The sequence below is a fragment of the Oncorhynchus mykiss genome, chromosome 14, assembly GCF_013265735.2.
Source record: "Oncorhynchus mykiss isolate Arlee chromosome 14, USDA_OmykA_1.1, whole genome shotgun sequence".
NCBI lineage: Eukaryota > Metazoa > Chordata > Actinopteri > Salmoniformes > Salmonidae > Oncorhynchus > Oncorhynchus mykiss.
The window spans coordinates 38,926,623-38,939,450 of NC_048578.1; the positions used below are offsets into that span (position 1 = coordinate 38,926,623).

General features: G+C 48.2%; 1 protein-coding gene across 2 annotated transcripts in view; it reads right to left on the reverse strand.

Annotated features, from left to right (window-relative positions):
• LOC110489233 (catenin alpha-1) overlaps nt 1-12,828 on the reverse strand; it is a 224,576-nt gene that overhangs the window by 182,533 nt on the left and 29,215 nt on the right. For both annotated transcript variants that reach the window (XM_036943519.1, XM_036943518.1), the window contains exon 4: nt 8,112-8,278. In XM_036943519.1, the coding sequence (XP_036799414.1) occupies nt 8,112-8,278 (167 nt within the window). The remainder of the gene's footprint in view (nt 1-8,111; nt 8,279-12,828) is intronic.

Sequence of the window (12,828 nt, forward strand, 5' to 3'; positions counted from 1 at the left end):
AGTGCACTACTTCAACCAGGGCCCGTGGGTTTTGAGCTCTCTAGGCCCTTAAGGCTCTGGTCAAAAGTATTGCACTATGTAGGGAAAAGGATGTCATTTGGGACTCTGGAATCTGTGGTAGGAAGGTTGTTCTTTCCCGTGAGCTGCCAACACAGTCAATATGGCTCCTTTCCACTCAACAGTCCATTAAAGACCAGTGCCTCAGCTACAGTTCATGCTAAATTATTCAATAGCTACTAGCTGCTACAACAGAAAAAAACTGTTAGCCCTCCCATCTTTACCATAACACACACACTAGAGATCTCATCCACTAGTATGCCTTGTGTTCATGTTGAGCTGTGTTAATAATGCAAGAGAAAGAAAGGAACTCCCATGAACATTTATGAAGGGAACAGAAGAATAAACCTTCCTGAAATACCCTTTCGTGAGAGAAAGTTACATGTCAACTTCCTCCTCCTGTCGACAGTCAAATGGTATCCGTCCCAAACGGCACCCTATTCTCTATACTAGTGCACTAGTCTGCATCCGAAGTTGCACCCTATGAGCCTTCACTATAGAAGTATTTGACAGGAACAATACTTGTCTCTGAATGTGCCAGATCATGCATCCAAAACAAAGCTTGTTTGTTGTTGTTGTTGTTGTTGTCTGTAGTTCCTGGGTAGTAGTCCTCTCTGCCTAGAGAGAAACAGCTTCTGCAGGAGTCTAGGCCACATGTTAGCGAGCTACAGTTTACTTTTCACACAAAGCGAGAGAGAGGCGATGTGTCCTAATACTGTAACTCTAGGCAGGGCCCCTCTCCTATCGGTTCTATTAGCACACTATGTAGGAGATAGGGTGCCATTTGGGGCTTGGCTGTAACCAAACCCAGGGTGACGACTGAAATCCCATCAATAAACTCATGTCTAAAAAAAAAAAACATTCAGCCATCCATTGTGAGAACCGATAAAATATACAAAAACAAGCTAGCTGTAGCCTCTTCTATTGAGACCCGAGGCTAGGCTAGCTGTAGCCTCTTCTATTGAGGCCCGAGGCTAGCTGTAGCCTCTTCTATTGAGGCCCGAGGCTAGGCTAGCTGTAGCCTCTTCTATTGAGGCCCGAGGCTAGCTGTAGCCTCTACTATTGAGGCCCGAGGCTAGGCTAGGCACAACCTCTACTATTGAGGCCCGCAGCTAGGCTAGGCACAGCCTCTACTATTTGAGGCCCATGGCTAGGCTAGCTGTAGCCTATTCTATTGAGGCCCATGGCTAGGCTAGCTGTAGCCTATTCTATTGAGGCCTGAGAATAAACCAGCTGTAGCTTATAGGGGCCCAGGCTCAGCAGCAATGCTCTGGCTTGAACTGAAGATGCCCATACATGTTACTTTTGACCGGGGCTAACAGGTGTATGGCTGGACAGTTCCCTCTTCCCTGTGGAAGAGGACTTCATTAGGACTTCATCTCTAACAGGGAGGCCAGTGTCCAGAGCATGTCAGGACTTCATCTCTAACAGGGAGGCCAGTGTCCAGAGCATGTCATGACTTCATCTCAGACTTGGCTGCAGCCCCGAGATGAAGATACTCAGTTACAGCAAGAGCACTGCCTCAGTTTGTATGAGTCTAAAAAAAAAAAAAACAGCACCCTATTCCCTATATACTTTATTTAACCAGACCCCATGTGGAATAGGGACTATAGAGGATAGGGTGTCATTTGGGATACGGACCCTAGTCAAAAGTAGTGTACACTACATAGGGAACACTTTGCCATTTCGAACACGGCCCCAAGTATCTGGACGCCACTAACCCGGTGAGGTGGTGGGCTATAAACAGATTCATGATAAGAAAGGGGTAAAGTGGAAGAATTGAATGTTAAGAGCCAGTATGGGAAGGTTTTTAAAATAACCAACTAGAACACAGGGTGGAGCCTAGCCCACACGGAAATACCACACATAGCTGTGGAGGCTCTCTAACCTCAAGAGCAGAAACTTGTCCTTTTCAAAAAATCAGCTCCTACTTAGTTTCATAGTAAATCATAGCGTTTCTGTAGAATCCTGGGCCCCGTGGTCATAAAAAGTATTTGAGTGCTAATTTAGCTGTCTATATAATCTTGTGATTTAAAAAAAATAAAAAAAGACAACACTGATCCTAGATCTGCACCCGGAAGTCCAAGATAATTAACGCATACAAGGCCATAGTCATTTCCTGTTCAAGCTGCTGTCCTGTCTGAGGCTTGAAGAATGACAGATGTCGGCCATTTTAGATCCCGGCTGTAAAAGTGACTCAGACACACTGAGGTCATTGTGTCAAACAACGTTGTGGTGTTGGTGTGTTCACATCAGAACAGGTTACTCACTGACACACACACACACAGAGAGAGAGAGAGATTGTGTTCTGAAGCTGAAACTAAGAATATGTCCCAGATAAAAACACAAACTCCGAGACCAAGGACGAGAGGTCAAAAGGACGAGAGGTCAACTAGAGTACTAGCGATCAATGGAAATAGTTTTATTTTTTTCCTGTAATAGGGAATTATTGATCAGTGGTTTAGAGACATGGGAGGAATAGTTCTTCTGAAATAGGAGTCTTGTTATTTTGGCCACTTGGCCCAGCTTGATTGCGAGGAATAGGGCTGGGTTATAAAAACTACATACTGTCCCCACTGTTCTGGGGAGAGAATCCCTGAGGACAGGGGAGAATGACCATAACATCAACTACTAACGGTCCCAAATGGCACCCTATTCCCTACGGGTCCTGGTTAGATGTAGTGCACTACCCTACGGGTCCTGGTTAGAAGTAGTGCACTACCCTACGGGTCCTGGTTAGAAGTAGTGCACTACCCTACGGGTCCTGGTTAGAAGTAGTGCACTACCCTACGGGTCCTGGTTAGAAGTAGTGCACTACCCTACGGGTCCTGGTTAGATGTAGTGCACTACCCTACGGGTCCTGGTTAGAAGAAGTGCACTACCCTACGGGTCCTGGTTAGATGTAGTGCACTACCCTACGGGTCCTGGTTAGAAGTAGTGCACTACCCTACGGGTCCTGGTTAGATGTAGTGCACTACCCTACGGGTCCTGGTTAGAAGTAGTGCACTACCCTACGGGTCCTGGTTAGATGTAGTGCACTACCCTACGGGTCCTGGTTAGAAGTAGTGCACTACCCTACGGGTCCTGGTTAGAAGTAGTGCACTACCCTACGGGTCCTGGTTAGAAGTAGTGCACTACCCTACGGGTCCTGGTTAGATGTAGTGCACTACCCTACGGGTCCTGGTTAGAAGTAGTGCACTACCCTACGGGTCCTGGTTAGATGTAGTGCACTACCCTACGGGTCCTGGTTAGAAGTAGTGCACTACCCTACGGGTCCTGGTTAGATGTAGTGCACTACCCTACGGGTCCTGGTTAGAAGTAGTGCACTACCCTACGGGTCCTGGTTAGATGTAGTGCACTACCCTACGGGTCCTGGTTAGAAGTAGTGCACTACCCTACGGGTCCTGGTTAGAAGTAGTGCACTACCCTACGGGTCCTGGTTAGAAGTAGTGCACTACCCTACGGGTCCTGGTTAGATGTAGTGCACTACCCTACGGGTCCTGGTTAGAAGTAGTGCACTACCCTACGGGTCCTGGTTAGATGTAGTGCACTACCCTACGGGTCCTGGTTAGAAGTAGTGCACTACCCTACGGGTCCTGGTTAGATGTAGTGCACTACCCTACGGGTCCTGGTTAGAAGTAGTGCACTACCCTACGGGTCCTGGTTAGATGTAGTGCACTACCCTACGGGTCCTGGTTAGAAGTAGTGCACTACCCTACGGGTCCTGGTTAGAAGTAGTGCACTACCCTACGGGTCCTGGTTAGAAGTAGTGCACTACCCTACGGGTCCTGGTTAGATGTAGTGCACTACCCTACGGGTCCTGGTTAGATGTAGTGCACTACCCTACGGGTCCTGGTTAGATGTAGTGCACTACCCTACGGGTCCTGGTTAGAAGTAGTGCACTACCCTACGGGTCCTGGTTAGAAGTAGTGCACTACCCTACGGGTCCTGGTTAGAAGTAGTGCACTACCCTACGGGTCCTGGTTAGAAGTAGTGCACTACCCTACGGGTCCTGGTTAGAAGTAGTGCACTACCCTACGGGTCCTGGTTAGAAGTAGTGCACTACCCTACGGGTCCTGGTTAGAAGTAGTGCACTACCCTACGGGTCCTGGTTAGAAGTAGTGCACTACCCTACGGGTCCTGGTTAGATGTAGTGCACTACCCTACGGGTCCTGGTTAGAAGTAGTGCACTACCCTACGGGTCCTGGTTAGAAGTAGTGCACTACCCTACGGGTCCTGGTTAGAAGTAGTGCACTACCCTACGGGTCCTGGTTAGAAGTAGTGCACTACCCTACGGGTCCTGGTTAGAAGTAGTGCACTACCCTACGGGTCCTGGTTAGAAGTAGTGCACTACCGTACGGGTCCTGGTTAGATGTAGTGCACTACCCTACGGGTCCTGGTTAGAAGTAGTGCACTACCCTACGGGTCCTGGTTAGAAGTAGTGCACTACCCTACGGGTCCTGGTTAGAAGTAGTGCACTACCCTACGGGTCCTGGTTAGAAGTAGTGCACTACCCTACGGGTCCTGGTTAGAAGTAGTGCACTACCCTACGGGTCCTGGTTAGATGTAGTGCACTACCCTACGGGTCCTGGTTAGAAGTAGTGCACTACCCTACGGGTCCTGGTTAGATGTAGTGCACTACCCTACGGGTCCTGGTTAGAAGTAGTGCACTACCCTACGGGTCCTGGTTAGAAGTAGTGCACTACCCTACGGGTCCTGGTTAGATGTAGTGCACTACCCTACGGGTCCTGGTTAGAAGTAGTGCACTACCCTACGGGTCCTGGTTAGATGTAGTGCACTACCCTACGGGTCCTGGTTAGAAGTAGTGCACTACCCTACGGGTCCTGGTTAGAAGTAGTGCACTACCCTACGGGTCCTGGTTAGATGTAGTGCACTACCCTACGGGTCCTGGTTAGAAGCAGTGCACTACCCTACGGGTCCTGGTTAGAAGCAGTGCACTACCCTACGGGTCCTGGTTAGATGTAGTGCACTACCCTACGGGTCCTGGTTAGAAGTAGTGCACTACCCTACGGGTCCTGGTTAGATGTAGTGCACTACCCTACGGGTCCTGGTTAGAAGTAGTGCACTACCCTACGGGTCCTGGTTAGAAGTAGTGCACTACCCTACGGGTCCTGGTTAGATGTAGTGCACTACCCTACGGGTCCTGGTTAGATGTAGTGCACTACCCTACGGGTCCTGGTTAGAAGTAGTGCACTACCCTACGGGTCCTGGTTAGAAGTAGTGCACTACCCTACGGGTCCTGGTTAGATGTAGTGCACTACCCTACGGGTCCTGGTTAGATGTAGTGCACTACCCTACGGGTCCTGGTTAGATGTAGTGCACTACCCTACGGGTCCTGGTTAGATGTAGTGCACTACCCTACGGGTCCTGGTTAGATGTAGTGCACTACCCTACGGGTCCTGGTTAGAAGTAGTGCACTACCCTACGGGTCCTGGTTAGATGTAGTGCACTACCCTACGGGTCCTGGTTAGATGTAGTGCACTACCCTACGGGTCCTGGTTAGAAGCAGTGCACTACCCTACGGGTCCTGGTTAGATGTAGTGCACTAGCCTACGGGTCCTGGTTAGAAGTAGTGCACTACCCTACGGGTCCTGGTTAGAAGTAGTGCACTACCCTACGGGTCCTGGTTAGAAGTAGTGCACTACCCTACGGGTCCTGGTTAGAAGTAGTGCACTACCCTACGGGTCCTGGTTAGAAGTAGTGCACTACCCTACGGGTCCTGGTTAGAAGTAGTGCACTACCCTACGGGTCCTGGTTAGAAGTAGTGCACTACCCTACGGGTCCTGGTTAGAAGTAGTGCACTACCCTACGGGTCCTGGTTAGAAGTAGTGCACTACCCTACGGGTCCTGGTTAGAAGTAGTGCACTACCCTACGGGTCCTGGTTAGATGTAGTGCACTACCCTACGGGTCCTGGTTAGATGTAGTGCACTAGCCTACGGGTCCTGGTTAGATGTAGTGCACTACCCTACGGGTCCTGGTTAGAAGTAGTGCACTACCCTACGGGTCCTGGTTAGATGTAGTGCACTAGCCTACGGGTCCTGGTTAGATGTAGTGCACTACCCTACGGGTCCTGGTTAGAAGTAGTGCACTACCCTACGGGTCCTGGTTAGAAGTAGTGCACTACCCTACGGGTCCTGGTTAGATGTAGTGCACTACCCTACGGGTCCTGGTTAGAAGTAGTGCACTACCCTACGGGTCCTGGTTAGAAGTAGTGCACTACCCTACGGGTCCTGGTTAGAAGTAGTGCACTACCCTACGGGTCCTGGTTAGAAGTAGTGCACTACCCTACGGGTCCTGGTTAGATGTAGTGCACTACCCTACGGGTCCTGGTTAGAAGTAGTGCACTACCCTACGGGTCCTGGTTAGATGTAGTGCACTACCCTACGGGTCCTGGTTAGAAGTAGTGCACTACCCTACGGGTCCTGGTTAGATGTAGTGCACTACCCTACGGGTCCTGGTTAGATGTAGTGCACTACCGTACGGGTCCTGGTTAGATGTAGTGCACTACCCTACGGGTCCTGGTTAGATGTAGTGCACTACCCTACGGGTCCTGGTTAGAAGTAGTGCACTACCGTACGGGTCCTGGTTAGATGTAGTGCACTACCCTACGGGTCCTGGTTAGATGTAGTGCACTACCCTACGGGTCCTGGTTAGAAGTAGTGCACTACCCTACGGGTCCTGGTTAGAAGTAGTGCACTACCCTACGGGTCCTGGTTAGAAGCAGTGCACTACCCTACGGGTCCTGGTTAGAAGCAGTGCACTACCCTACGGGTCCTGGTTAGAAGCAGTGCACTACCCTACGGGTCCTGGTTAGAAGAAGTGCACTACCCTACGGGTCCTGGTTAGAAGCAGTGCACTACCCTACGGGTCCTGGTTAGAAGTAGTGCACTACCCTACGGGTCCTGGTTAGAAGCAGTGCACTACCCTACGGGTCCTGGTTAGAAGCAGTGCACTACCCTACGGGTCCTGGTTAGAAGCAGTGCACTACCCTACGGGTCCTGGTTAGAAGCAGTGCACTACCCTACGGGTCCTGGTTAGAAGTAGTGCACTACCCTACGGGTCCTGGTTAGAAGTAGTGCACTACCCTACGGGTCCTGGTTAGAAGTAGTGCACTACCCTACGGGTCCTGGTTAGAAGTAGTGCACTACCCTACGGGTCCTGGTTAGATGTAGTGCACTACCCTACGGGTCCTGGTTAGAAGTAGTGCAATACCCTACGGGTCCTGGTTAGATGTAGTGCACTACCCTACGGGTCCTGGTTAGAAGTAGTGCACTACCCTACGGGTCCTGGTTAGAAGCAGTGCACTACCCTACGGGTCCTGGTTAGAAGTAGTGCACTATGTAGAGAATAGAGTGCCATTTGGGAACGAAGACTGCCGGAGATGATAAACAGTAAGGTCATCTCTATTGACTGGAGGTGTGTGACCTTGTTTAGGGTCATGTCCACAACAATTAAACACCTGAGGTACAGGTAAAGAGATGGACAACACACAGAAGACCTTGTTTGACACGTCTTAGCCAAGACACCACAACGGCATGTCGCTACACTCGCATTAACATCTGCTAACCATGCGTATGTGACAAATACAATTGGATTTGATTAGATTAGTTTGAGTCAGGCAAACGATTTACCTATAAAAATAGTTTACCAACTAGACATGTGTGGCTTCCTTTTCAGAAAGGTGAATCAGACCTTATTTTAAGATCCGATTTATATTTTATTCGAAGCAATAAAATAAAATGTAACATTCAAGTTATTCATAATCTGGATAAATATGTTTTCCTATATGGAAGTTCAGTCATATCCACAAGAGCCCACATCGACAAGCTACCCATCATCCACCTGTGTGTGTCTACATCGACAAGCTACCCATCATCCATCTGTGTGTGTCTACATCGACAAGCTACCCATCATCCATCTGTGTGTGACAAGTTAATAATGGTTTAGTTATTCATGTCTCTCTCCGTGTGCCTGTGTGAGAGTGCGTCTCTCTCCGTGTGTGTGTGTGTGTGTGTGTGTGTGTGTGTCTCACCAGTTTGAGTTGCAGCAGCAGCTTGTAGACATCAGACATGTCGGCCAGCACCAGCAGGTGAGTGACGGCAGAGAGGAGTGCCCTGGCTGCACGGACCATGTTACCCCTCTTTACCGAGGAACAGGGGTCCTCTGCAAACTCTCCTGATGCCTGCTTCATGGATTCACCTGAGGGACAAGGACAGGATATTACAGTTGAGACATGAGGGTTTGTCCTAAATGACACACTACTCCCTACACAAGTAACCATTGTCCAAGCCAGAACAGCCCAGGTTCCCCTCCTCTCTGGAACCTGCCAGAGAGAGGGAGGGGAACCTGCCAGAGAGAGGGAGGGGAACCAGCCAGAGAGAGGGAGGGGAACCTGCCAGAGAGAGGGAGGGGAACCAGCCAGAGAGAGGGAGGGGAACCTGCCAGAGAGAGGGAGGGGAACCTGCCAGAGAGAGGGAGGGGAACCTGCCAGAGAGAGGGAGGGGAACCTGCCAGAGAGAGGGAGGGGAACCTGCCAGAGAGAGGGAGGGGAACCTGCCAGAGAGAGGGAGGGGAACCTGCCAGAGAGAGGGAGGGGAACCTGCCAGAGAGAGGGAGGGGAACCTGCCAGAGAGAGGGAGGGGAACCTGCCAGAGAGAGGGAGGGGAACCTGCCAGAGAGAGGGAGGGGAACCTGCCAGAGAGAGGGAGGGGAACCTGCCAGAGAGAGGGAGGGGAACCTGCCAGAGAGAGGGAGGGGAACCTGCCAGAGAGAGGGAGGGGAACCTGCCAGAGAGAGGGAGGGGAACCTGCCAGAGAGAGGAGGGGAACCTGCCAGAGAGAGGAGGGGAACCTGCCAGAGAGAGAAAGGACTGCTGACATTTCAGTGTTAATTTGATGCATTCATTACCATATAAAACTACAGAGAACATCTCGGGGCAGAGTGATGAAGACATCCCACTGAGCTCCAACCCACTGAGCCAATGTTAGTCACACCAGGGTTTGACATTTGATTCACGCAGACAACAAATACTGAATATACATGTTAAAATTCAGAGATTCAAAAGATTCAAACTGCAAAATAGCCACCCCACCTCTTGCTTTGGTTAAGATCTGAGAGATGGGGGGGGGGGGGGGGGAAACTGAACCAATCTCAGGCTGAGCTTCCATGACATCAAAACGGTGTGGGAGAGAATCAGTGTGCCATTTAATCAGACCCTCGGCATCAGATGTGTGCCTGCCTAGTTCATGACATCAAAGCAGCCAATCACTAACTACTTCTCACTAGGGTTGTAGAGATGTAGATAGATATATATATATATATATATAGAGAGAGATAGATAGATATATAGAGATAGATAGATATATAGAGATAGATAGATATATAGAGATAGATAGATATATAGAGATAGATAGATATATAGAGATAGATAGATATATAGAGATAGATAGATATATAGAGATAGATAGATATATAGAGATAGATAGATACAGTGCCTTGCGAAAGTATTCGGCCCCCTTGAACTTTGCGACCTTTTGCCACATTTCAGGCTTCAAACAAAGATATAAAACTGTATTTTTTTGTGAAGAATCAACAACAAGTGGGACACAATCATGAAGTGGAACGACATTTATTGAATATTTCAAACTTTTTTAATCAAAACTTTTTTTATCAAAAACCGAAAAATTGGGCATGCAAAATTATTCAGCCCCTTTACTTTCAGTGCAGCAAACTCTCTCCAGAAGTTCAGTGAGGATCTCTGAATGATCCAATGTTGACCTAAATGACTAATGAGGATAAATACAATCCACCTGTGTGTAATCAAGTCTCCGTATAAATGCACCTGCACTGCGATAGTCTCAGAGGTCCGTTAAAAGCGCAGAGAGCATCATGAAGAACAAGGAACACACCAGGCAGGTCCGAGATACTGTTGTGAAGAAGTTTAAAGCCGGATTTGGATACAAAAAGATTTCCCAAGCTTTAAACATCCCAAGGAGCACTGTGCAAGCGATAATATTGAAATGGAAGGAGTATCCGACCACTGCAAATCTACCAAGACCTGGCCGTCCCTCTAAACTTTCAGCTCATACAAGGAGAAGACTGATCAGAGATGCAGCCAAGAGGCCCATGATCACTCTGGATGAACTGCAGAGATCTACAGCTGAGGTGGGAGACTCTGTCCATAGGACAACAATCAGTCGTATATTGCACAAATCTGGCCTTTATGGAAGAGTGGCAAGAAGAAAGCCATTTCTTAAAGATATCCATAAAAAGTGTCGTTTAAAGTTTGCCACAAGCCACCTGGGAGACACACCAAACATGTGGAAGAAGGTGCTCTGGTCAGATGAAACCAAAATTGAACTTTTTGGCAACAATGCAAAACGTTATGTTTGGCGTAAAAGCAACACAGCTCACACCACCCCCACTGTCAAACATGGTGGTGGCAGCATCATGGTTTGGGCCTGCTTTTCTTCAGCAGGGACAGGGAAGATGGTTCAAATTGATGGGAAGATGGATGGAGCCAAATACAGGACCATTCTGGAAGAACACCTGATGGAGTCTGCAAAAGACCTGAGACTGGGACGGAGATTTGTCTTCCAACAAGACAATGATCCAAAACATAAAGCAAAATCTACAATGGAATGGTTCAAAAATAAACATATCCAGGTGTTAGAATGGCCAAGTCAAAGTCCAGACCTGAATCCAATCGAGAATCTGTGGAAAGAACTGAAAACTGCTGTTCACAAATGCTCTCCATCCAACCTCACTGAGCTCAAGCTGTTTTGCAAGGAGGAATGGGAAAAAATGTCAGTCTCTCGATGTGCAAAACTGATAGAGACATACCCCAAGCGACTTACAGCTGTAATCGCAGCAAAAGGTGGCGCTACAAAGTATTAACTTAAGGGGGCTGAATAATTTTGCACGCCCAATTTCTGTTTTTGATTTGTTAAAAATGTTTGAAATATCCAATAAATGTCGTTCCACTTCATGATTGTGTCCCACTTGTTGTTGATTCTTCACAAAAAATACAATTTTATATCTTTATGTTTGAAGCCTGAAATGTGGCAAAAGGTCGCAAAGTTCAAGGGGGCCGAATACTTTCGCAAGGCACTGTAGATATAGAGATAGATAAAGATAGAGATAGATATAGCTAAATAAGTGTCTGTATATTCACCCATGGATAAAGGGATGCCTGGCTGGCAGCGGTCCCCCATATCTACCTTCACACAGGCAGAGCGTTAGGCCCTCTTGCACCATGACAGAAAAGTGGCCTTGATTGGTCTGAACGCATCATTTTGATAGGGACACCCTAGCATAACATGTTTTGGAGGAGGCTGTGTGTCCTACCCATGAATAAAGACCTGGAGCAGGCATCTGGTTCACCGGGACAGCCTAACCTCATCTAAATCATTAAAAACGTTTTGCAAATTGGCTTAGCTAGTCTGTTGGTTCATAGCGTTTGCTCAGTATAACAACTAATACTCTATTGCAAGCTTTCAGCTTGTATTAAGGCCTACACCCGCCATCCACACGTTGGTCTCATCCGCTCAACAAAAGTATATATGTATATATTTTTTAAGACCCATGACCTTCCGCAGGCAACTAATTTGTCAGTCCCAGAAAACTCTTCCTATGTCCCTGCCAGCCCAGAAATACATTAAGACTTTGTTTTAATCATCAAATTCCACTGAGTATATCCCAAATGGCACCCTATTCCCTATAAAGTGCATTACTATAGGCCGCTGGACCAAAAGGTAGTACACAATATAGGGCATAGGAAGTGATTTGGGGAGCATCCACAATAGCACACTGCTGGGCCTGATACCAGCCAAGGACTCAGAGCAAAGCAAAGTAGAGGCTGGTTGGGATCCAGGCTAAGAGTTTATTGCATTAGAAAATTATTTGAAAGGGGAAGAAGAGAGGAGAAGAGAAGGGGGGAGAAGAGAGGAGAGGAAAGGAGAAGGGGGGAGAGAAGAGAGGAAAGGAGAAGGGGGAGAAGAGAGGGGAAGGAAGGGGGGAGAACAGAGGGGAAGAGAGGGGGGAGAAGAGAGGGGAAGGGAGGAGAAGAGAGGGGAAGAGAGGAGAAGAGAGGAGAAGAGAGGGGAAGAGAGGAGAAGAGAGGGGAAGGGAGGAGAAGGGAGGGGAAGGGAGGAGAAGAGAGGGGAAGGGAGGAGAAGAGAGGGGAAGGGAGGAGAAGAGAGGGGAAGAGGAGAAGAAGAGAGGAGAAGAAGAGAGGAGAAGAAGAGAGGAGAAGAAGAGAGGAGAAGAAGAGAGGAGAAGAAGAGAGGAGGAGCAGAGGAGAGAGAGGAGAAGGGAGGAGAGAGAGGCAGTCTGACCCAGGCTAAATCCAAACTCTCTCTCCCTCTCACACAGTGACCTTGACCTAATGCATACAGCCAGAGGCCTCAGACACACACAGCGAGCGACTTAACACAGATTCTGCCAGCTACTCAAGTCAAAAGTCAAAAGTTTGGACACCTACTGGACACTTTCTGGCAAAGAGTGGCCACTTTGAAATTCAAATATATATTGATTTGTTTCACACTTATTTGGGTTACTACATGATTCCATGTGTGTTATTTCATACTTACACTACCTTTCAAAAGTTTGGGGTCACTTAAAGCACAATTTTTTGTCCATTAAAATAACATCAAATTGGTCAGAAATACAGTGTAGACATTGTTAATGTTGTAAATGACTATTGTAGCTGGAAACGGCTGTTTTGTTATGGAAAATCTACATAGGCGTAC